This window comes from Spermophilus citellus (assembly GCF_964194105.1).
Source record: "Spermophilus citellus genome assembly, chromosome: 5".
Lineage (NCBI taxonomy): Eukaryota > Metazoa > Chordata > Mammalia > Rodentia > Sciuridae > Spermophilus > Spermophilus citellus.
The window spans coordinates 92,919,724-92,946,821 of NC_138186.1; the positions used below are offsets into that span (position 1 = coordinate 92,919,724).

Genomic DNA, 27,098 nt, shown 5'->3' on the forward strand with positions numbered 1-27,098 from the left:
GTTCCAACCAAGAATCGTGTATCCAGCGAAATTAAGCTTCAGGATGAAAGATGAAATTAAAACCTTCCACGATAAACAAAAGTTAAAAGAATTTGCAGCTAGAAAACCATCTCTTCAAAACATCCTTGGCAAAACATTTCAGGAAGAGGAAATGGTAAATAACAATGAAAACCAACAGTGGGAGGTAGGACAGTAAAGGGGGGGGGAATAATCAAAGAGGAAAACAAACCATGTTTAGTAACATAAATAAACAAATATGGCTGGAAGAACAAACCATATCTCAATAATAACCCTAAATGTTAATGGCTTAAACTCACCAATTAAGAGACACAGGCTAGTAGAATGGATCACAAAACAAGACCCAACAATATGCTGCCTACAGGAGACGCATTTGATAGGAAAAGATATACATGGACTGAAGGTGAAATGTTGGGAAAAATCATATCACTCATATGGACTTCGGAAACAAGCAGGAGTGTCCATAGTCATATCAAATAAAATAGATTTCAAGCCAAAGTTAATCAAAAGGGATAAAGAGGGACACTACATACTGCTCAAGGGAACCATACACCAACAAGACATAACAATCATGAATATATATGCCCCAAACAATGGTGCAGCTATGTTCATCAAGCAAACTCTTCTCAAGTTCAAGAGTCTAATAGACCACCATACAATAATCATGGGAGACTTCAACATACCTCTCAAACCACTGGACAGATCTTCCAAACAAAAGCTGAATAAGGAAACTATAGAACTCAATAGCACAATTAACAACCTAGACTTAATTGATATATATAGAATATACCACCCAACATCAAGCAGTTACACTTTTTTCTCAGCAGCACATGGATCCTTCTCAAAAATAGATCATATATTATGTCACAGGGAAACTCTTAGACAATATAAATGAGCAGAGATAATACCATGCATCTTATCTGATCACAATGGAATGAAACTGAAAATCAACGATAAAAGAAGGAAGGAAAAATCATGCATCACTTGGAGAATGAACAATAGGTTACTGAATGATCAATGGGTTATAGAAGACATCAAGAAGGAAATTAAAAAATTCTTAGAGATAAATGAAAACACAGACACAACATATCGGAATCTATGGGACACATTGAAAGCAGTTCTAAGAGGAAAATTCATTGCTTGGAGTTCATTCCTTAAAAAAAGAAAAAATCAACAAATAAATGATCCCATGCTTCATCTCAAAATCCTAGAAAAAGAAGAGCAAAACAACAGCAAAAGAAGTAGAAGGCAAGAAATAATTAAAATCAGAGCTGAAATCAATGAAATCGAAACAAATTAAACAATTGAAAAAATTGACAAAACTAAAAGTTGGTTCTTTGAAAAAATAAATAAAATCGACAGACCCTTAGACATGCTAACAAAGAGAAGAAGAGAGAGAACTCAAATTACTAGCATATGGGATGAAAAAGGCAACATCACAACAGACACTTCAGAAATACAGAAGATAATCAGAAATTATTTTGAATCCTTATACTCCAATAAAATAGAAGATAGTGAAGGCATTGATAAATTTCTTAAGTCATATGATCTGCCCAGATTGAGTCAGGAGGATATAGACAACCTAAACAGACCAATATCAATTGAGGAAATAGAAGAAACCATCAAAAGACTACCAACTAAGAAAAGCCCAGGACCGGATGGGTATACAGCAGAGTTTTACAAAACCTTTAAAGAGGAACTAATACCAATACTTTTCAAGCTATTTCAGGAAACAGAAAAAGAGGGAGAACTTCCAAATTCATTCTATGAGGCCAACATCACCCTGATTCCGAAACCAGACAAAGACACTTCAAAGAAAGAAAACTACAGACCAATATCTCTAATGAACCTAGATGCAAAAATCCTCAATAAAATTCTGGCAAATCGGATTCAAAAACATATCAAAAAAACTGTGCACCATGATCAAGCAGGATTCATCCCTGGGATGCAAGGCTGGTTCAATATACGGAAATCAATAAATGTTATTCACCACATCAATAGACTTAAAATTAAGAACCATATGATCATCTCGATAGATGCAGAAAAAGCATTTGACAAAGTACAGCATCCCTTTATGTTCAAAACTCTAGAAAAACTAGGGATAACAGGAACATACCTCAACATTGTAAAAGCAATCTATGCTAAGCCTCAGGCTAGCATCATTCTGAATGGAGGAAAATTGAAGGCATTCCCTCTGAAATCTGGAACAAGACAGGGATGCCCTCTCTCACCACTTCTGTTCAACATAGTTCTCGAAACACTGGCCAGAGCAATTAGACAGACGAAAGAAATTAAAGGCATAAAAATAGGAAAAGAAGAACTTAAATTATCACTATTTGCAGATGACATGATTCTATACCTAGCAGACCCAAAAGGGTCTACAAAGAAACTATTAGAGCTAATAAATGAATTTAGCAAAGTGGAAGGATATAAAATCAACACGCATAAATCAAAGGCATTCCTGTGTATCAGCAACAAATCCTCTGAAATGGAAATGAGGAAAAAAACTCCATTCACAATATCCTCAAAAAAAATAAAATACTTGGGAATCAACCTAACAAAAGAGGTGAAAGACTTATACAATGAAAACTACAGAACCCTAAAGAGAGAAATTGAAGACGATCTTAGAAGATGGAAAAATATACCCTGTTCATGGATAGGCAGAACTAACATCATCAAAATGGAGATATTACCCAAAGTTCTCTATATGTTTAATGCAATGCCAATCAAAATCCCAACGGCATTTCTTGTAGAAATAGAGAAAGCAATCATGAAATTCATATGGAAAAATAAAAGACCCAGAATAGCAAAAACAAAGCTAAGCAGGAAGTGTGAATCAGGCGGTATAGCGATACCAGACTTCAAACTATACTACAGAGCAATAGTAACAAAAACAACATGGTACTGGTACCAAAACAGGCGGGTGGACCAATGGTACAGATTAGAGGACACAGAAACCAATCCACAAAACTACAACTATCTTATATTTGATAAAGGGGCTAAAAGCATGCAATGGAGGAAGGATAGCATCTTCAACAAATGGTGCTGGGAAAACTGGAAATCCATATGCATCAAAATGAAACTGAATCCCTTTCTCTCGCCATGCACAAAAGTTAACTCAAAATGGATCAAGGAGCTTGATATCAAATCAGAGACACAGCGTCTGATAGAAGAAAAAGATGGCTACGATCTACATACTGTGGGGTCGGGCTCCAAATTCCTCAATAGGACACCCATAGCACAAGAGTTAATAACTAGAATCAACAAATGGGACTTACTCAAACTAAAAAGTTTTTTCTCAGCAAAAGAAACAATAAGAGAGGTAGATAGGGAGCCTACATCCTGGGAACAAATCTTTACTCCTCACACTTCAGATAGAGCCCTAATATCCAGAGTATACAAAGAACTCAAAAAATTAGACAATAAGATAACAAATAACCCCATCAACAAATGGGCCAAGGACCTGAACAGACACTTCTCAGAGGAGGACATACAATCAATCAACAAGTACATGAAAAAATGCTCACCATCTCTAGCAGTCAGAGAAATGCAAATCAAAACCACCCTAAGATACCATCTCACTGCAGTAAGATTGGCAGCCATTCTGAAGTCAAACAACAACAAGTGCTGGCGAGGATGTGGGGAAAAGGGTACACTTGCTCATTGTTGGTGGGACTGCAAATTGGTGCAACCAATTTGGAAAACAGTATGGAGATTTCTTGGAAAGCTGGGAATGGAACCACCATTTGACCCAGCTATTCCCCTTCTTGGTCTATTCCCTAAAGACCTAAAAAGAGCATGCTACAGGGACACTGCTACATCGATGTTCATAGCAGCACAATTCACAATAGCAAGACTGTGGAACCAACCTAGATACCCTTCAATAGATGAATGGATAAAAAAAATGTGGCATTTATACACAATGGAGTATTACTCTGCATTAAAAAATGACAAAGTCATAGAATTTGGAGGGAAATGGATGGCATTCCAGCAGATTATGCTAAGTGAAGCCAGCCAATCCCTAAAAAACAAATGCCAAATGTCTTCTTTGATATAAGGAGAGTAACTAAGAACAGAGTAGGGACTAAGAGCATGAGAAGAAGATTAACATTAAACAGGGATGAGAGGTGGGAGGGAAAGCGAGAGGGAAGGGAAATTGCATGGAAATGGAAGGAGACCCTCAGGGTTATACAAAATTACATACAAGAGGAAGTGAGGGGAAAAGGAAAAATAATACAAGGGGGAGAAATGAATTACAGTAGAGGGGGTAGAGAGAGAAGAGGGGAGGGGAGAGGAGGGGAGGGGGGATAGTAGAGGATAGGAAAGGCAGCAGAATACAACAGACACTAGTATGGCAATATGTAAATCAATGGAATTATAACTGATGTGATTCTGCAATCTGTATACGGGGTAAAATGGGAGTTCATAACCCACTTGAATCAAAGTGTAAAATATGATATGTCAAGAATTATGTAATGTTTTGAACAACCAACAATAAAAAATAAATTAAAAAATTTAAAAAAAAAGAAAAAGCAATTTTTCTGAAGAAAATGATAAACCATTAGCCAGACTAATTAAAGAAGGGGGCGGACAATAAAAATGCAATTATAAATGAAAAAAGGAGACATTACAACTGATGTCAGAGAAAAACAAAGGGTTATGAGAAATTATTATGAATAATTATATGCAAACAAATTAGAAGAACTAGAAAAATTGGATAAATTCTTGCATACTTAATCTCTTAAAAATCTCAGCTGACCAATAGTGAGTAAATAAAGTGAACCAATAGCAAAAAGTGCCCCATTAAAGAAAATTCCAAAGCCTGGTGGTTTCTTTGTCAGGTTCTATAAAATGTTTCAAGAAGAAGTAATGCCATTTTTCATCAAAGTATTGCAAAAAATTGAAGGAGTGTTTTCAGACTCTTTGAAATGACGAACATCATCTTGACACCAAAATTAAACAAAGACATAACCAATAAATAAAAGGAGTTCAACAGATAAATGAGGAACATAGATGCAAAACTGCACATCAAGAAGATTATTTAACATGATCTATCAGGGATGCAAAGATAGTTCAACATATGCAAATCAATAAATGTGATCCAGCTTATTAATAGGATCCATTGCACAGACACCAAATGACTCTTTCAATGATGAAGAATAAGTGTGACAATTTTCAACATCCCTTCATGATAAGTAGTCTAAAAATTAGGGAAAATATATAATTAATAGCAATAAAGAACACATATAAAAATTCTACAGCCTCCAACACATTGAATGTGAAAAATTCAGAAGATACTGCTATAATAGAACTGGAAAAGGGCAAGAATGCCCACTGTCAACACTCTAGTAAACAAAATCTTGAGTGTTCTATACAGAGAAGTATATCAAGTGAAAGAAGTAAAAGTCATCCAAATTAGAAAGGGGAAGGGAACTTGTACATTTTTACAGGGGACATCCTCTTATACATGGAAGATCCTAAAACAAAGAATAGGTAGAACATTTATTATTTATTAGTTAAATGAGTTAATGAATTCAGAAAGTTGCATAATATATAAATTAATTATATATTAGCAGTATGTCTATATGTTGAGTATACTGTTTGAAAAAGGAATCAAGAAGTCAATTGCAGGGCTGGGGATGTGGCTCAAGCGGTAGCGCGCTCGTCTGGCATGCGTGCGGCCCGGGTTCGATCCTCAGCACCACATACCAACAAAGATGTTGTGTCCGCCGAGAACTAAAAAATAAATATTAAAAAAAAAAATTCTCTCTCTCTCTCTCTCTCTCTCTCTCCTCTCTCACTCTCTCTTTAAAAAAAAAAAGAAACAGTTTAAAAAAAAAAAAAAGAAGTCAATTGCAGGGCTGGGGATGTGTCTCAAGCGGTAGCGCGCTCGCCTGGCATGCGTGCGGCCCGGGTTCAGCACCACATACCAACAAAGATGTTGTGTCCGCCGAGAACTAAAAACAAATAAATATTTAAAATTCTCTCTCTCTCTCTCTCTCTCTCTCTCTCTCTCTCTCTCTCTCTCTCTCTCCTCTCTCACTCTCTCTTTAAAAAAAAAAAAAAGAAGTCAATTGCACTTATAATAGCAACAGAAAATAAAATACCTAGGAAAGAGTTTAGTTAAGGGAGTGAAAGATCTCCACATTGGAAATGATAAAGTTTTGATGAGACAAATTGAAGACACAAATAAATGGAAAGATTCCTATGCCCCAATAAAAAGAATTAATATTTTAAAAATGTCTTTATAATCCAAACCAAAATATAGATTTAATATAAAGCCTATCAGAATACTAAGGACATGTGCTGTAGAACTGAAATAAAAAAGCAGAGAAAGAAATGTGGATAGTACCAGAGAAGACAATGAATAGTCAAAGTAAACTTCAGCAAAAAGAAAGAAGTTGGAGGCTTTATACCACCAGACTCCAAAATGTACTATAACAGTACTGTGACCAAAAGAGCAAGATTCAGACATAAAAGGGGCTCAAAGATATATGGAGCAGAATAGAAAGCCCAGATATAAACCATGCATTTATTCCAATCATCAACAAAGGTGCAAAGAACACACTTTTGTCAAAGTGTGAACTCTTCAATAAGTGATGCTGACAAAAATGAATACCCATAAGCACATGTCAAATGGATGTCCTCCCCTCAGTATATATCAAAATCAACTCAAAGTGCACTGAAGCGTGGCACGGGACAGAAGGAAGCACAGGTTCTGTATACCCAGAGAATTTGTCCTCAAACTGCTCCTGAGGTAATTGATATCTGGGAAGAAAATGTCCCAGCAGACCCATAACCTAATTGATAAGTCCATCAGGGAAGACAGGTATCCTGGTAAACATACTGAGGATAAAGGATCAAAGGCAGTTCTGATACATGGGCAGGACATACCTAATGTTTCTAGGAATCTTATTAATAAATCTGAAATTTACAGATTTAGGGGAACATCAGGGAATTTTCCTAATAATGAGATACAAAGGGAAAGTTCGCTAGAAGAGAAATACTCTTCCCCTTTGAAGGATGTTGTTTCACATGCCTTAAATCTTACATGAAAATCCAAACTCATTAATACTATAAGTAAGAGAGAAAATCTACCTTATTTATCTATGGAACTGAACTGATGATTTTGGACCATTCCAAGAAAAGAAATTGGTTTGTGTTTTGTTATTTTCTGTATCCTTTGAATTTTCAATAAAAAATCAAAATTAAAAAGCAAAAAAAGAAAAGAAAAGAAAAGAAAAGGCAACAGTTAATGGCAATTAAAATGATGTTATGGCATTCTTTAATTGGCTTTCTACCTAGATAATCATTGGTAAATCCCACAGGTGCTATTATATAAAATTAATGTAAAGTTTACTTGGGATAAAATTGCATTTTTCTCATCACACCTCACAGGTATAGAAACTACACCAGTTCTAATTATATTACTTCACCATATAAGCTTTCACAGATCACAGAGCATTTGTCTTGCTTTGAACATAGTTATAAAGTTCAGCATCTTTATGGCTTATTCTTGAAATAAAACCCTGCAGTTTTTTGCATTACCTTCCAGCTATATCTACATTTTACCCCTCAAGAAACATTCTACCTGTTTCCTAGATCATATAACTGAATAGTAAAGCCTAGTTAAACTTCAAATGCCCTTATTTAGATAAAACCTAGATCAGAATAGGTTTGATGAATGACACAATGATAGAGTATTATATATGCCAAATACCAAAGATATTCAACATTTCACCACCAGAGTATTTATTCTTTACCATTTTTGATTTGTTTCCTTCTTGAATAACTAGGTAGTAATAAATAACTATCACAATAAATAATAATTATTGAAGGCCTACATGTTTCTTTTTTTAAAAAAATCTTTTTAGATGTAGATGGACATAATACCTTTATTTTATTTATTTTTATGCAGTACTAAGGATCAAACCCAGTACATCACACAGGCTAGACAAATGCTCTGACTGAGCTATAACCCCAGCCTCTACATCTTCTTGTGTGTGTTTTATTTAGAGACACAAGGAGGATTACAAAAATAAAGTGCTTAAAATTTTGAGTCACCACTTCAATATTATAAATTGTAACAAGTCATAGATTATACAAAATTCACTCTTCTATGCATTACTTAAAATGGAATACTGTGCAAAAAATTTGGCTGATCCATATAGGGAATATACACTGACAGAATCAGAGTGATGTCAATGATGTCCCATATACCAGGATTCATTAGATTTGTTAAACAGTGAAAGAGAATTGATATTAGAGAGGTTCAGACATTCAGTTAGTGAGGTAATTATCTACAAACAGAATTGCAAGATCTCTCTATCTTGGGTTCTTTTGAAGTAAACTGGCCAGAAGTTCAGATGTCAGGAACTCTAAACTCCTTTCCAACTCTAAGATTGTATTATCTCAAGGGTTTCCACAGATTCTACCAACATCACAAAATTTAACCAGTTAAAGAGTAAAAAGTTCAAGTTTTATCAGCATTCACTGTATTTGCATTATTATTCTGATTTTAAGTAGAACTGAGTATTTACAGTCAGACAAACATAAAATATTCCAAAACAGTCTAACTGTAATGTGGTGACTTGTCTTCATATGGTTATGCCACATGGCTCTGTATTAAAACGCAAAATGCTTTAAGTTCAGACGTATTACCCCAAATATGGCAAAATAGTATACTCTATCCATACTGGATATGGGAACCTTATATTTAAATATATATTCCATAATATTTCCTGAGGTATAATAAAAGCCCTAATCTTCTTTCCACAGAATCAACAAAATCAGAAAGATACTTCTCCCACCACTAAAAATTTAAAAATTTAACTTGTTCATGATTCTTGTACATGAATGGCCTACTACTATCCTGATTTAAATTTCACTTTAAAGAAGAGAACAAATGTGGAAAACTTAAATTTCATAAAACTTTTTATTATACATTATTACACAACAGCTTTTGTTTTCAAGTTAAAAAGTAAAATTTTAGTAAATCAGACAGTCATAGGGCTTAATATATAACACTGTCAACATGATAATAAAGAGATTGAATCTTTCTTAAAATTTTAGGAACTTTTACAGGATGGACAACCTTGTCCAAAAATTAAAAATCCAGAGTGTTTTAAAACCTGAAATTTTTTTGAGCAGTGATATGACATCACAAATGGAAAGTTCTATACCTGACCTTATGTGATGAGTTGTAGTGAAAAAAACTTTAAAAAGCTATGTGGATATGGTGTATATGAAACAAATTGTATGTTTAAACCTGATCCTATACTGAAGATATTTCATTAGGTATATGCAAAAACATATTACAAAATCTAGAAACTTCTATTCCAAAACATTTTGAACAAGGGATATTCAACCTACATTTGTATTTGTGTATAATGTGTCTTTAATATTAACAGAAGTTGCCAGTTGTCCTGTGTTTGTGCTACGGTTGTAAATATCAGTCTTATCTTAAGAATGACCTCTCCTAATAATTTGTTAAACAGAATTACTATATAAAATTAATGAGACCAAAACCTACTATTAATGTACAATTATAATGCATTGATTTTTAAAAAATGATATTAAAAAATCAGTGAGACCAATATGTAATTAGAGAATTATAATCTTCAAGTACTAGTAAATAAATAGGTCAGATGATAAGAACGAGCAGTAGGAGGAGGAGTTCACCTAGACTAGGTTCAAGGCATCTAGAACACATACTACCTGAGCACAGAACTGAGGGATTCACCAGGATCAAGGACCTCAGAAAGGAGGACATACTAAGTAGGAAGAGCACGTGCAAGACATAGAGGCAGGGATGATGACCTGCTAAAAATAGGAGAATGAATATAAAATTTAGTATTCCTTCTCCCCAACAAAATCTACTAAAAAAAAAAAAACAGAAAAAAGATTTTTAAAAACCAGAGAATAGAAAAGCACTGCAATAAAATTTTAGATGTTAGAAGGCTTTTAAATAGGTAAATTGCAAATGACTTGGCCAACTTGAGAAAGCTGGGCGGTTGGCAAGCAGTAGTAATGGTTAAGAAATGAATAGACTGATATGGCAAAATTCTCAAAAGGCTCAGCTAGGTGGCATCAGGGCACTGCTCAAAAATCTGCTGAGAAGCCAGGTACAGTGTGGTACATGCCTGTAATCCAGCAACTGAGGAGGCTGAGGCAGGAGGATCAGAAGTTCAAGGTCAGCCTCCACAATTTAATAAGACCCTGTCTCAAAAGAAAAAAGTGAGACAACTGGGGATGTGGCTCAGTGGTAAAACCCTAGGTTCAATCCACAAGGACTGGGGTGGGGGTGGGGGGTGGGGAATCTGCTGAGAAGTTAGAATCCAGATCTGCTTCCCTCTGCTTCTGGCAAATGGTTGACCCTGCTCTACTCTGAAAGTCTGGGAAAAATACTAGAGGTTCATATTCTAAAGAGTCTGGATTGTAAAACCGCAGGCATAATTGGAGGCAAGAGTGCCATCCTAAGTAAGATTATGACAAATTTATGTGACTGGGGACGTCACTTAGTGGCTAAGTGCTTGCCTAGCGTGTACAAGACCCTGGATTCAATACCCAATACTGAAAAAAACAAAAAGAAGAAAAGAAATTTATGTACTCAACCCAATCTTCTCCTTCTTAGCTCAATGAACACTAAAAGAATGCTAACATTGACAGAAAGTTAATAAATGAGAAAAACTGGAAAAATCCTTTCTGTGGAATTTGAGCAGTGTAAGAGAAAAGATCTAAGAGAGTGACAATCAAATTCCCCAAGGAAATGGCCAACAAGCCTAATATGATTTTTAACCAAAACCTATATAATTTATGATTATTTTAGATCACTAAAAAAGATTTTTATGTACATTTTCTTTAATCAAATCATTTTCATAAAAGTTAGAATTTTTAAAGTACATATCTAGAATATTTAAAGTACATATCTTTTAAAAAATAAGGAAAAAATCCAAGGATCAGTGTGAAAACATTTATTTACATGGTATGGCTGTAATGGTTACATAATTATTTTCCTTGGCAATGAAATGCAGTTTCTATGCCCACAGTGGGGAAAATATTACATCTGTGGGCATAATGGTAAAAGCGTACGGTTAAAAAGGCAAAAAAGAAACATATGGAGAAAATGTGTCATAAAGACACAATTTTGGTGTGGAGAAATGCATAAAATGGTTTGGTCGTTTCTAGCAGAAGCCCAATAACTTGCCAATGGTTTTCCATAGTCAGAGATTAGACATTTTTTTCTTTTTTTTGAAATCCATTTTCTTCTTTTCTGAGATAGTAAGACTCTGAAATTTCTATGAGGAAATAAGCAATCATTCAAGTGCAGATTATATTTTTAAGCCAGATAAGCTGGGGTGAAGTAATGCCTCCATAGTGGTGACTTACAGGAGAAATATTCTGCTGTGAATCCTCTTGATTCCTCTATGCCCTTCTCTTGACCCTGAGGTGGCTCCTGCCTCAAATTTCCTGTGCTCTAGACTGGAATTCTGATGGACCCCAAGCACTGACCTCAAAATTCCTGGCCTTGGCTGGTGGAAATTCTCATCTCAATTCATAGTTGCCCCTTTTTTTCTTTTTTAAAATGATTTGGATTTAACATTCTTTTTATTTAAGTAAACTCTAATTCTCACTAATTGGTCTTTAACTTCTAATATGAACATTTCTATGAGACCCACAAAATGAAAAAAAAAAACATACTAAAGAAAGGGATAGGTCTGTTAAATAATTTACTTAGTAACTCTTCTACAGATCATCTAAAAATGAATTGATAATGACTTGAAGACACTGGTCTGCAAAACTCAGCTGCAAAACAGCATCAAAAGCACTCTACCATTATGCACAGTATTCTCAATTAAGCTATATTTCTATAGTGCACATAAGGATTCTTAATATCTAAAATTTTACAGCCGCGCTCGCCTGGCATGTGTGCGGCCCGGGTTCGATCCTCAGCACCACATACAAACAAAGATGTTGTGTCCGCTGAAAACTAAAAAGGAAATATTAAAAAAAAAAATTCTCTCTCTCTCTCAAAAAAAAAATTAAATAAAGTTTTACAGCTTATTCCCTTTTTGAATCTTTCCAATATTCACTTCTCATGAATGAGTATTCAAAAAAGAAAATTTAAAAATTAATAAAGCAACATTTAAATAGCTTAAGTATCTTTAGCTTGAAAATGGTCACTAATGTACAAAATATAATTAATATCACAAAGAATTTGAGGAAATATTTGGCCAATTACTTTAGTGTACTTTAGAAAGTAAAATGAAACAAATGATTTTTAAACATTTTAAATTTAAATAACTATGTCCTATTAAATAACTTAAATATGGTAATTTTTTTAGTTGTAGATGGACACAATAATTTTATTTATTTATTTTTTTATGTGGTGCAGAGGATTGAACCCAGTGCCTCGCATGTGCCACTCAAGAGCTCTACCAGTGAGACACAAACCCAGCCCCAAATATGGTAAATTTTAAAAATTATATTTATAAAGTATGTTTCAGTCAATAGGGTATTTTCACAAATAATTATTTTGTCCTCAATAAATTGCATGAGAGAAGACTGTCATTCCCATTTTGCATTTTAACTGTTCTTTGCCATTTCCAATAACAATCATCTTTAGTGCACTTTGGCTATTTTCCTCCTAAACTTCATTTTGGTGCTTGCCGTCACTCAGAACTAATTCTTCTTGAAAGTATCATATTAGAATACCTCACTCATGGTCTATAATCTCCTACTTTTCAGTTCTTTTATTCAGTTACTGTCACTGTGATAGGGAATTGGCAGATGTGAGTGGTAGGAACATGGGGTTAAAGAAATAATTCTATAAACTGGGCCCACTGTGCTGACCCCTACATGCTTTTTTTTTTTTAAGCAATTTACCTGTAGCCCTGTCTGGCTTAAATTGACAGGATATATTACATTCTTCAGCAAATGAACTGTTATCTGCAAGGAGAAATGCAGTCCCAAAATGCCGACCAAAAAAATACAAGTTACCCTGAAGGGGGAGACTTTTTGTGACCCTTATACAGATCCCAGAACTCAGGGAGATAAGAATAATTCCCCCTAGCCATAAAATCTGTAAGAACAGGTTCCCATTAGAACGGGTCAGCAGGGCCGAAGTGACCTAGAGTTGTGACTCCCAGAAACGTATTGAAAATCTGATGTCATCCTGCTGTCAGTGAAAAGTCCAGAGATGGAGGTGGGCAGAACTCCCTGGAAATTTCCCTGGGAGCCCCCAATAAAAATGAAGGGCAGGGGACATACACCATCCCTCTCATCTCTGAGATAACGTTCTCTCTTTTCACTTTCCCTATCCTCTCTGATAGACTCATGCCTGCTACTCTGAGCCACATGTCTGAAATCTTTCTAGCATGATTTAAAGAATCAGGGTTAGAAGGGGGTTTTCCACAACAGACTGCACTTCCTGGCAGGCCTCTGCCCTGTAACAATAATACCTGATCTCTGACTTCATGGGATGTCTAGGCCTCCACCGGATCTAAGAGTCCTTGTATCTTCACTTCCTTCCTTTTCCAGTTTGGTGTCACAGTCATCACTTAACTTTTTGCTCTTATCCTGTTGTCCTTTCTATATCTAATGTAGATAAACTCAACTTTCCATGTTGGTCTCGTCCATTCCTAAACTGCTGAACTCAAGCCACTCAGCCTGTTGATATGATACATTTTGTTATATTCAATTTCAACCAGATCCTAAATGACCATTTATTGAATCCTTTTATGTTTCATAGTCAATTGGCTCTTTAGTTCTCTCCTATAGTAGTTCTTTCAGTCTCTTTTTTTTAGTCTCAAAATTTCAATTCTTAAAAAAAAGAAGTTGTTTTATAATTTCTGCCATAGGTGAGAAAATTAATAGAAGGGTTACATAAATCAATAAAAGTCCATCGCTAGTAAGGAGCTAAGCAAATCAGTCTGACTCTTAGGTTTGTGTTCTCAATCCCTACCTGTAATAATGTCGCTCATTTTTCCTGTTACTGTCCTGCCGTTCTTAGAGTTCTTCAAGGCAGAAAGAATCACAGTCACAATCAATCGCCTGTCTCCTTCTAACTTTATTGGCATTTTCTTAGAACAAAAAAACTGGATTAAGGCAGCAATCTTCAAATTGGCTCCCATCAATCTTATTCTCTATACTATTAGACAATGTGAGTAATCTTTCCAAAATGCAAACCTACCCTAGTTAGTCTAGTGTCATAGATCAATTCTTTCTAGTTCCCTCAAATTCAATCATTTATACCAAAGATTGGCAAACTTTTCTTGTAGAGAGTCAAACTGTAAATATTTCAGGGTTTGTGCAATGCAACATCTATCCCAGACCTAATTCTGCTGTTGCAGCAAGAAAACAGCCATACACACCACAGACACAAAGTGGCATATAGCTATGCTACTATAAAACTATAAAAACAGGCAGTGGGCTTTTTCCAAATCCTGCTTTAGATACACCACATTTATTCATTCTGGGCTAAGCACTATGTTAATCATAAAGGACACAGAGATGAGTAAAATGGCCATGCCCTTACTCTTGCCCAGCTTAAAAGTTTGTGGGGAGGGAAGCATAGTTTTTTTTTTTTAAACTTACATAAATATGTAAAGCTACATACAAGGAAAATAAAAAGTGTATGCATCAGAATCTATAAGGTGGATTAGACCTAGACAGGGATTCAGAAGATCTCCATGAGACACATCATGATTGACATGAGACATGGGGGGTGGGGAGAGTATTCTAGGAAGAGAGATCAACATTTGGATACAAACTATAAATAAATAAATAAATAAATAAATAGTAAAAGCCGGGTCACCTCAAGATCTGAGAAAGGATATTATAACTAAAATGGCAAAAATAATGAGACTATAGAGAGAAAGACAGGGCTCTATGAATTTTGAGCCAAATTCAGGATTTTAATTTTTATCCTAAGTACAAGGGAAAAACATTATTTTAAGGAAGGAATAATATGGCCTGATTTCTATATCAAGGAGAGAACTGTGCCTTTGTTCCCCACTAAATCTTCAGCACTTAGATCTATATCTGGCAAAAGGTAGAGACCCTATGCAGAAAACACAAGATGGGGAAGTAAGAGAGAAAGTGAATAGACTTCCTAGAAAATACCAGTTGCTTAGGAAAAATAATAGTAACTTATACCAGGATGATGAAGAAAAATCTACGGAAGAGACATTTTTATGACAGGAAATCAAGACTTAATAATAAGCTATATTTAGTGGGAAAGGATGAAGAACAGAGAACTCTCAGAAATTCACTGAGAATACTGGAATAATGTTAGGTTTGATGAGGAAATAAGATTTTGAGTTTGGGTATGCTGAATATGAAATACCTTTGGTATATCCAAGAGAAGATGTTAAACAAAGAGATGGGCATACAGCCCGAAATTCAAAGAAGTAGGAGCTGAGAAATAAATCTGCTTATCACATATGTGAACTTAAAATATATACCCAAGAAGATATAACAAAAATTTAAAAAGGGGGTCTTGAGACTGAGCATTGAAGTATTCTTTCATTCAATAAACAGACATAAAGGATGAACCTGCAAAAAGAAAAAAAAAAGGCAAATAGCCAATAAAACAGGAAAAAGTCATAAGAATACTATGATATGGAAGCCAAGAAAAAGAAGATAAATCAAGAATATTGAATGCTACTGAGAATTCAAGAAAGATAACAACACTGGAAAACATTTACTAGAATTAGTAAAATGGAAGCAATTTGTGATCTTATTTCAAGTTGCTACAACTAATTATGTTTTCCTTAGGAACTCTTGTCTATATTTTTCCCTCTCCCTGCCTATAAAGGAACAGTATGCACACAATTCTTATGGTAAAGCAGCACTGGATTGGGGGCAGAGTGGAGGACAGGTGTGAGCTAGAGAGAGTTTAAAGTCTTAAGTAGAAAAACAAAGGTGGCATGGTTAATGGCAGGCAACCAACTATCTATAAAGATAAAAAATAAAATGTGGCACATTGTACACAAAGAGAACACTTACTAGGGTGAAGCTTAGAAGTTGTGACTGACAGAAAAGAAAGCTGAAGAGAGAACTATATACATTTCATTCTTAAATAATGAATAATATATTTCATACATTTCCTTTGTTCAATGATAATCAACAGGGATTTTACAAGATTTCTGAGAGTTTATTCTCTAGCTCATGGATCTAATACTTTCTAGAATCACAGAATACTTTTCTCAAATATATGAAATTAAATGAGAAATTATACATGAAATTATTAAGTGTTACTCCCAGCTTTTAGTAGGTATTTAGTATGTATTTATTCAATTTGAATCATAAAATTATGAACTACTTTCAGACATTATTTTTGGTCCATACAAGCTGAAAATTTTATTACCTTGAATATCATCATTAAATGTGCAATACTGATTTCGATATTTGTTCAGGAGACGAAATGCATTCACATTGGCAAAATCTTCAAACTGAATAAGGCAATTCATACCATATCTATAAAATAAAAACATTCATTTTAGAAGAGGTTAGTGAAATAACATTTAAAAATAAATCCTTAAGGGGCTGAGGTTGTGGCTCAGTCATAGAGCACTCGGCCTAGCACATGTGAGGCCCTGGGTTCAATCCTCAGCACCACGTAAAAATAAATAAATAAAATAAAGGTATTGTGCCCAACTACAACTAAATAAATAAAAATTAAATCCTTAAAATTAGCTCACAGAAAAGGCAAAATATCTTTAGAGGCTGAGTATAAATGTGTCAGACAGTATGTATTTAGCAAATATTTACTGCATGTTTACCACAGGAAGTCATTGTGTTGGCACTGTGAATTGAAATAATAAAAAATGACCATAATTTGGTCCAAAATATGGTCCTTATCCTCGAGGAATCCAAATTTAGTAGAAACAAAAATCTTCCAAATTAAAAATAATGTAAAAGTGTATAAACAAGAAATTATGAGTCTTCAAGGGATAGACAGCACTTCTAGCTGGGGTCACAAACCACATAATAAATCAACTTTTAATTGATAGTTACGATTTCAAAACTAGAGTGGGTTTTACAAGCTGAAGCAGACCAGAAACAAAATAACTGAGATGAAAGTTGGGAGAATGAAAGAAAAAATTGTTTGAAAAAATTTAAATCTAATTGTCTCTAATGTAGTGTACAGTAAAAAGGGGTCAGATCTTCATTCTGGTCCTTGCACTCTTCCTAATTCAGTCTAGCTTTATTTCTATACACAAAGACAGTTATCTCAAAAGTGTACCCTATCTCCCTGAACTCTCTTGGCCCCCGTCCTGCTCCACTCCAAAACTTCAATTTCTTCCTTCTCTACTGGTATATTCCTTCCCTCATTGTCCTTAGGACTCCCTGATTTTCCTTAATTGATTGACTAATTAATTGATTTTTGTGTACTGGAGATTTAGTCCAAGGTATTCTACTACTAAGCTTCAACTTCACCCCTTTCTATTTATTTTGAGACAGGGTCTAAGCTATCGAGGCTGGCCTTGAACATGAGATTTTCCTACATCAGCCTCCTGAGTAACGGGGTTATAGGTGTATAGCATTGGGCCCAACTAGGATGCCCTGATTTTTACAACCAACTCCTTTAACTATGATAGGACCAACTATGGTTATTTGTCTTTCTTTTCCACATGTCAAACCTGTCAGAAGACAGGGTGCTAAACTCTGTCCTCATTTCTAGCTTCTTGTTGACCTTATGCCTATAATTCAAGGACAGTAGGAAACAATGCTGATAGTCTCTCTATTTTCTGATCCAACAAAAATCTTTGTAGTTACCTTATTTTTCTTCCATTATGTCTATTTATATACTATTATTATGTATTTATTCTTGATAGACTATCTTTTTAAGTCACAGGTGAAACTTGTATTGAATATTTAGTGTCTTCTCTCTCTCCGTCTTTTCTGTGTCATTATGCATAAAGGGCAGAAGGGACTCAGTCTTCTTGGCAGCTGCTTTCATCATGGTGGCCATAGTGGCCACAACATTGTCCAGCTTCTCTTGATTCTTCTTGGTGAAGATGTTGTGTCCCCACCTTTTTCTTAATGAACTGGAGGCCCATTTGTCCTTGGAGATTTTTAGTAGTTCCCTGGCATGCCATACACCTCTCAGATCCCAGGCCTCACAAGAAGTGGTATACCTGATAAGGTACCCAAACCACCAGCTGTGCCTTGGCCTGTTCAGGCTCTCTGTCACCTTATGGCCCTAGTTGAGGCCCACGGCATGGAGCAGCACAGAGCCATGATTGCTGCTCGTCAGTGTCTGCCGTGGCAGAGGGTTGGCAGGAGGGTGGTTGTTGTTTTCAGTTACTAGTGAAGTTTAGCATCTTTTTCTATCTATTGATCATTTGTAATTTTTTGAAAGACTATATGTTCAATGTTCATTTTTCTATTTATTATTTAAATAAAAGGTCCTTATATATTAAGCATAGTACCTTGTATTATTCATGCCACAAATGTTTGTACTAATCTAGCATACTGTGGATTAATGATTTAGATGGTGTTCCACTTGTTTTTACCCCCCAAATTTTAAATTTTTATGTAGTCAGATATCTCAATCTTTTTATTTAGTTTCTGCCTCCAATATCATATTTATAACAGCCTTTTTCATATATATTTAATCATTAATCCAAACTTTCTTTTTTTATTCTAATTTGTTATATATGACAGCAGAATACATTACAATTCATATTGCACATATAGAGCATAATTATTTATATCTCTGGTTGTATAAAAAGTATACTCACACCATTGGTGTCTTCTTAATACATATATTTAGGGTAATGATGTCCATCTCATTCTACCATCTTTCTTACCCGCCTGCACCCTCCCTTCCCCTCCCACCCCTTTGCCCTATCTAGAGTTCATCTAATCCTCCCATGCTCCCGCTCTCAACTCCACTATGAATCAGCCTCCTTATATCAGAGAAAACATTCGGCATTTGGTTTTTTGGGATTGGCTAACTACACTTAGCATTAGATTCTCCAACTCCATCCATTTATCTGCAAATGCCAAGATTTCATTCTCTTTTATTGCTGAGTAATATTTCGTTGTGTATATATACCACGTTTTCTTTATCCATTCATCTACTGAAGGGCATCTAGGTTGGTTCCACAGTTTAGCTATTGTGGATTGTGCTGCTATAAACATTGATGTGGCTGTGTCCCTGTAGTATGCTGGTTTTAAGTCCTTTGGGTATAGACTGAGGAGAGGGATAGCTGGGTCAAATGGGTCCAATTCCCAATTTTCCAAGGAATCTCCATACTGCTTTCCATATTGGCTGCACCAATTTGCAGTCCCACCAGCAATGTATGAGTGTGCCTTTTTCCCCACATCCTTGCCAACACATACTGTGTTTGTATTCTTGATAGCTGCCATTCTGACTGGAGTGAGATGAAATCTTAGAGTAGTTTTGATTTGCATTTCTCTAATTGCTAGAGATATTGAACATTTTTTCATATATTTGTTGATTGATTGTACATCACCTTCTGAGAAGTGTCTGTTCATTTCCTTACCCCAATTATTGATTAGGTTATTTGTTTATATGGTGTTTAGCTTTTTTAGTTCTTTATACACCTTAGAGATTAGTGCTCTATCTGACGTGCGTGTTGTAAGAATTTGTTCCCAATTAGTAGGCTCTCTATTCACCTCAGTGATTGTTTCTTTTGCTGAAAAGAAGCTTTTTAGTTTGAATCCATCCCATTTATTAATTCTTGATTTTAATTCTTGTGCTATAGAAGTCTTATTAAGGAAGTAGGGGCCTAATCTGACATGATGGAGGTTTTGGCCTACTTTTTTTTTTTTCTATTAGATACAAGTTCTCTGGTTTAATTCCTAGACCATTGATCCATTTTGAGTTTTGTGCATGGTGAAAGATAGGAGTTAAATTTCATTTTGTGGCATATGGATTTCCAGTTTTCCTAGCACCATTTGTTGAAGAGACTATCTTTTCTCCAATGTATGTTTTTGGCATTTTATAAGGTGTAATAAAATGTAAAACATACATGTGCACGTGAACACACACCCATATTTTCTCACTTGCTCTTCACAACCACTCTATGAAGTAAGTCCTATTAATATCCTGATCTCATAGATGAGGGAACAAGTATAACAGTAATGACAATATAATAGCAATTATATAATCTATCTACCCAGAAAAATATACCTCCCTGTTTTATTATAGTTCTCTCTCAACTTTAATATTTAGTACCATTAGTCATCCTTTGTTCTTATTTTTGAATATTTGCTTGGCCATGGCAGTGGTTTAAGAGCACAGGCTTTAGAATAAGAACTCCTAGTTTGAAATTTTGGCCTCATCACACTCACAGATCTTTTAATTTTTCTGTGCCTGTGTATTTTCCCACAATTCTAATAATAATATATTATCCTAAGGTTGTTATAAAGATCAAATGAACTGATAAATATATGGAGTTCAATACAAGGACACATAAGTACTCTCTAATCATGAGATTAGAGAGTTGCAACAAAAGAAGCTATAAACAGCTAAATAATACCCTCAAAAGCCTAAGAGAAAATAACCGTCACCCCAGATAATACATCTAGCAAAGATGTTCTTTAAGAGTAAGGTTTAAACAAAGACAACTTTAGATAAATAAAACCCCAAAAACTTTTACTAAAAGAATTCTGAAAGTGTGTACAGAATTACAGAAAATAATTCCAGGAAAAAGAATCTATAATATAATGAAAATTTAAAAATATAGATAAATACAAGCAATTCTTATCCACAGGAAATAGCAATGACAGATAAAGCTATTCCCTATCCTGAAGGAGAGAGGAGGTTAGCAAATTCATTCTCCAAACAACAAGGAGAAAACCTTTAAAACTATCATTTCAGTGCTCTGGAAGTCAACTAAAGGCAAAGAGGAGAAAAAGTTTAAAGTAAAATGGAGAACTAAGGTCAATTCTTGAAAGAAACAAAATAATTTTCAACTCATAAACATGATGCCATTCATTACAAATTACAAAACTGTTATTATAATTTACAAAAGCAACTCTATAGTTACAAATTATCATTTAAAAAAATAATGTTAACTGAGAAATAAACTCTGTGGTGGCAACTAAGTACCCCAAATACAAATACCAGTCAATAATCATCTGATGCATGCAATGAATAGCTCCTTCCCACTTCTCTAGTTGCTAAGCAAGCCTTCAGAAAGCAAAAATTATAGGTCATTGGCAAGTGCTCTCACATGGCTTGCTCCTGATATGTCATATTCTGGTGGTCTGGCAGCATTCAATGATGTGTCATTATGTTCTGAAGAAGCAGAACCTTGTGGTCTCAGAAATATAGGAGGAATCAGAGCCTTCTCAAGTCTATTCCTGGATCTACTACTTACTTGGTTTGGTGATTTGGGGCTTGTTACAATTTCTATGTGGTTAAGATGAAATCCCCACAATATGGTTTGCCTTCAGTGTTTAAGACACAATGTGGTCAGGCTATAAATTTGTAATGTTTCCTAAGTGAAATCTGGGAATAGACATAGGTATTAAAATGGGGTACGGGATACCTTATCATTTAAAAAGCTTATTTTAGAAATAGCCCCTAGAGGACACTGCATATCAGTTTTAATTTCATGACTTTTCTCTACCTGATAGTTAACTCTGACTTAATTCCTAGAGATTTAGAAAGAGGCATTCTGAATTCATCTTGTGATACAAGCATCTCACATTATGCAATAAAAGAAAGCCATGTAAGGGATATTTTGTTCCAGTTGGAACCAGCCTTGTCACTATGAAAGTATAAGTAGTGGAACTCTCAAAAGTTAGCCAATTCAGTACTACATAACTATGAAAAGAACCTATTATTTTATGATAAAAATATCACATAAAATAGTGGGTGTGAATGGTTTAAGAAGTAACTGAAATACTATCCATAAAATTAACATGTAAAAACTTTAGAGATTTTGCTTTTTATAGCATTGTTAAATCTGACAAAAACAAACTTATTACAGTGATTAATCACTATATCCAGCATTTACTAAGTGCCAGACATTGTGCTCCATATTTTATAGGGATTATCTCATTTAATTATCTCAATAATTCTGTGAGGGAAGCAATGTTATTTATCCATTTTATAAATAAAGAAATGAGAGCTAAGCACAATTAATTACTCAGCAAAAATGGGAAGCTCTGAACTAACCCATAGACCCTTGGCTTCAGCCACTCTACCTACTGGCTTCACAGAGCCAACACAGTTACCAAGTCCATAAATGAATAGTATATTTACAACCAAAAAGATCCCAGTGATAAAATAAGGGAGTTATAATTTTATCACAAAACATATAAGATACAATTTGTATGCCTTCAACATATCAGGTGTTTTTTATTAAAAGTATATTGACAAATATTAATCTTTTTGTGATTATGAACTATCAAGAATTCACTATAACCAAGTTTTATTTTGTTAGCTTTCAATTACTTAAACAACTTAAAGGAGGGGGTAGATTTATTTTGGCTCACGGTTTCAGAGGTTTAAGTCCATGGTCAGTTGGCCCCATCACTGTGGTCTTGTGAAGTGTCTTTACTGACACTTCTTTAGTTTACTCTGTGATGGTATGCATTATAAAGATACAATTTTAGTTATCCATTTTGTTCTCCCTCCTGTATTCAGTTCTCCTTCATTAAGTTAAACTGTTTTTATGGATTCAGCAATCAAAGTTTTCTTCCCTACTTAAATCATTTTATACACTAGAAAAATTTAATCATGTTATTTTAAAGGAAACCCTAGATAATAAGATTTCATCTAGTTTTATCTCCTGTTATTCTCCAAAAAACAGAAAAAACAAAACCTTATCCTTTCTTTCTTCCTTACTTATTCATAAGTCAAATAATATATTAAGCAACTACTGTGGGTTCAACATTGTTCTGGGTGCTATTGACACATTCCTTTCTACATAGAGCTTGTAGTATTATGGAGGATACAAACCAGTTAATAGACAATTATAATGGGCACTTTAATAAGTGCTATAATAGAGTAAATGCAGGTAGCCACAACACAGAACAAGGTAAGGGGGTTAGGAAAGGCTTTCTAGAGGATGCTAAAGCCTGAAAGATAAGTAGAAGTTTGCTAAGTTGATAATAAAAGGGAAATTTTTTGAAGTAGCTGGATTGTATTAAAAGGCTCAGAGTTAAAAAAAAAATCTGTGGCACATTCCAGAAAGTAAAATAAATTAAATATGACTGAGGCGTAGGGTTTGACCCAAAAAGAGGCAAGAATTGAGTGAAGCTAGAGGGGTAAACAGGGCCAGATTACATATGGACTTTAAACTGGGATAGAGGGGACTATACTTGATTCTAAAACTAGGTGAAGAAACAGGAATGTGACACAGTCAATATGCATTTTATACTCTTTGCAATCAGAGTGAAGAATGTATGGCAAAACCAAATACAATAAGTTTACTTTAAGAGGCTGCTGCAAAACTTCAGAGCTGCATGAGAATGAGGATAGAGAGAAACAGATGAAGACAGAATTGATATTATCATGTGAAAGAAGCAGATGATGAGGAAGAAAATAGCAAGAATGCATTTCAAGTTTCAGGCTTGGGCAATCAGGTAGATAACAGGGAATATAAAGATAGGAAACCTCCGGGTGGGGGGTCGGAAAGCAGGTCTGATAAGGAAATTCATGAGTTCAGCTTTAAATATGCTGCTTTTGAGCTAACTTGGAGATATTCAAGCAAAGCAAGCTGTTATTGGTTGTTCAGAACTAAAACAGCTGCAGATGAACACAAGGCTCATTATACAGTAATAAATGGGGACTTGAAGTGGTGTGTTACTAAAGATCTAAAAATGAAGATCTTCAGAACAAGCTAGGTCAGTGTTATGGTTTAGATCTTGAATGTCTCCCAAAAGTTTATGTACTAATTTGCAGCTGATGGTGTCCTTGAGAGGTAGTAAAAACTTCAAGATGTAAGGCTTGGATGGAAGAAGTTAGGTCACTGAGGGTATGTCCTTGAAGGGTTTATTGTGACTCTGGTCCTCTCCCCTCTCCTTGCCTCCTGGCCAACATCAGATGAGCAGTTTCCTTTGCCATGCACTCCCAGCCATGATGTACTGCCTCACCACAGGCCCAAAGGCAACAGAAGGCCAAGTGACACATTCACTGAAACCTCTAAAACCATAAGCCCAAATAAATCTTTCCTCTTTATAAGTTATTCAAGTATTTTGTCACAGCAATGAAAAGTTAACACAGTCAGTACTTGAGAAAGGTCATCCACAGAGATGAGCAAAACTTTGGAAAGAAAAAAAAAAAAAAAGCCGAATGTTTTCTCTGATATAAGCGGGTTAGGGAGGGAGAGCATGGGAGAATTAGATTAATTCTAGATAGGGAAGAGGCGTGGGAGGGAAAGGAAAGGGAAGGGGATTAGCAAGGATGGGGGAATGTACATGTATGTATAAAGACTTGAATTGGGTGTCAACATATCATATATACAAACTGAGATATGAAAAATTGTGGTATATATGTGTATTAAGAATTATAATGCAAAAAAAGTACATGTATAATGGCATAAATTGATGTGAACATACTTTATATACAGAGATACAAAAAATTGTGCTCTATATGTGTAATAAGGATTGAAATGCATTCCACTGTTGTCGTGTATTTAAAACAAATAATAAAATCAATTAAAAAAGACTTGATATAAAGTGAGTTTGTTTGATCAAACCACTATTATCATATATCTTGACTATTGTTCTCCACTAACAATAATATAAGAAACCTTTTACTTCCCCTTCTAAATTGGTCTCAATTATGCTAAACTGTAAGTTGAAACTACCTTACAAAACCAAAATATGGATCATTTATAAACAATAAAAGAAATTCTTCTTTCTGTGAAAACAAAAAAACTTTGGAAAGAGTGACAAGAATCAGAGGAAAGTAGCTTAAAAAGAAGCAGGAGAAGAAAGAGGTATGATAAATTCAATTGACATAACATCAAAGAAGTTAACGTACAGAGTCTCTCATATGGATGAAGTACTGAGAGACTCAAACGGATACGAGAGCATTGCTCTCATCTTTCAACCCTTCAGTTTTGTGTTGACCAATAAGCATTATTATTTTTAAAGAACTGTAGGTGAAGTGACAATCATTAGAGTCACTTTTCAGAAAAGCAGGGAGGTAAATGAACATTCGGTGAGAAAAAGAGGGCGTAACAAAGCCTGTTGGTAAAGAACGGGTTTCCAAAGACATAGTGGAAAAGTTCCACATGAAGGGAGTACTGAGAGGTTTTTATCTATCTATTTGTTTGTTTGTTTGTAATTGTAAATGGTCAAAATGCCTTGATTTTATTTGTTTATTTTTATGTGGTGCTAAGATTGAATCTGGTGCCTCTTACATGCTAAGCAAGCAGTCTGCCACTAGCACTCTGGAGCTCCAGCTCCAGCCAGGGAATTTTGTTTAAGGAAGATGAAGCTCAAAATATAAAATATGCAAAAGTATGACATGTGTGGAAGAATATATGAAAACACAAATATATGGAAAAGACAAATGACACTTTACATTTTAATACACAACCAAGTATAACATCAATAATATTAAGCACGATTTCCTAATTGCCATCTATCACAAGAGACCTTATGATAGATGGCAAAGGTAGAAAGTGAGAAAATTGATGTATGGGAAGGGGAGGGCCATATACTGGTCTCTGTAAGCTGAGGACAGCAAAAGAGGCTCAAATCCTCAGAGCAGCTTTGGTCCTAAAGGGCTGATCTGTGCTTCGACATCCCCTATAATTTGATACTATGTTTCAAGTTTGTACCATTCTTCATGCCTAGGAGGCCTTCACATAAAGGATATGGAAATTCAGAAAGTGCTTTTATAAACTCCATCTGCAAACGTGCCATAAGAACTAAAGGTCTCAATAGCATGTTCCAGTAAACACCTCATATCCAACCTAAATCATGTCATATACTTATGCAATTTGAATAACTAAGGGTATGTGTCTCCTCCTCCATTTAGTCTTGATCAAACTGTTTATTTCTAAAAGCTGGAAACTTCCACAAAACATAAAACAGTTTTCAGCACTAAAAGAGAACTATGTATTACTTTGGTGCCAATCATCAGTCATAAAATGTTAAGCAAAAAATGTCCTTGAAGTCCACTTAGTGACAAGAAATGCCCAGGATGGTTATTGATTATAAGAACAGATATACTGGTGAGTATTACCACCTAAAAAAAGCCAAAAGGGCCAAGTACAATGGCTACTTGTGATATAGTAGACTTTTTTTAAGTAGAAAAACATCTTATTTCAGACTATACATATGTAGAATAATTACAGAGAAATTTATCTAAATCTACATACTCAAATGATTATGAATGTTATTCTTCTGAGTGGACACTTCCAGATTATATATTTAACTAATAATGCTGAACTGCTCAGCTACTTTCAAGGTGAGTGTAAAATAAGTTTCATGGCTTTAGTCATATCTTGTAAGTAATCTTCCCTTTTTCTTAACTTGCAATAAAATATTAGAAAAAATATTTTAGGAATAAGAACTGCTCCAAACACTTGATTTTTCTCAATATTCTCATTCTATTCTCAAGAATTAATATTAGTCTCAAAGGATTTTCTCTTAAAATGTCACCATTACAATATTTAGAAGAACTGGTATAGGTTCTAAAAATAATCCTCAAAGAGGTATTCCTAAAGTACTATGAACATTAGCTGTAGTCAGCACACAGAATTCTGGAAGGAGAAAACACTAATTCAGATCTTTTTGTTTAAAAAAATCAATCACACTATATTATTGAAAAACCTCAAAATAAAAGTAAAAATGAAGTTGGGCATGGGGGCACACGTCTATAGTCCCGATACTCAGGAGGCTCAGGCAAGAGGATTGCTTGAGACTGGGAGTTTGAGGCTAGTTTGAGAAACAGAGCAAAACACTGTCTCAAAATTTATTTTTAAAAAAGTGAAAAATGAATAAGGACGTTGCAGGTATAACTACTTAAAAAGTCTAAAAGCCAATATACATTCTCAGGCCACAGAATAATGGAAGTAAACCTACGCAAATTATTCAAGAGGAAGATGATATCTGCACACTTAGAAACAGGTGAC

At 34.8% G+C, this 27,098-nt stretch overlaps 1 protein-coding gene across 2 annotated transcripts in view; it reads right to left on the reverse strand.

The window, feature by feature from the left end:
• ME1 (malic enzyme 1) overlaps positions 1-27,098 on the reverse strand; it is a 164,772-nt gene that overhangs the window by 30,669 nt on the left and 107,005 nt on the right. For both annotated transcript variants that reach the window (XM_081294885.1, XM_081294886.1), the window contains one exon: positions 16,388-16,497. In XM_081294885.1, coding sequence (XP_081151011.1) covers positions 16,388-16,497 — 110 coding nt within the window. The remainder of the gene's footprint in view (positions 1-16,387; positions 16,498-27,098) is intronic.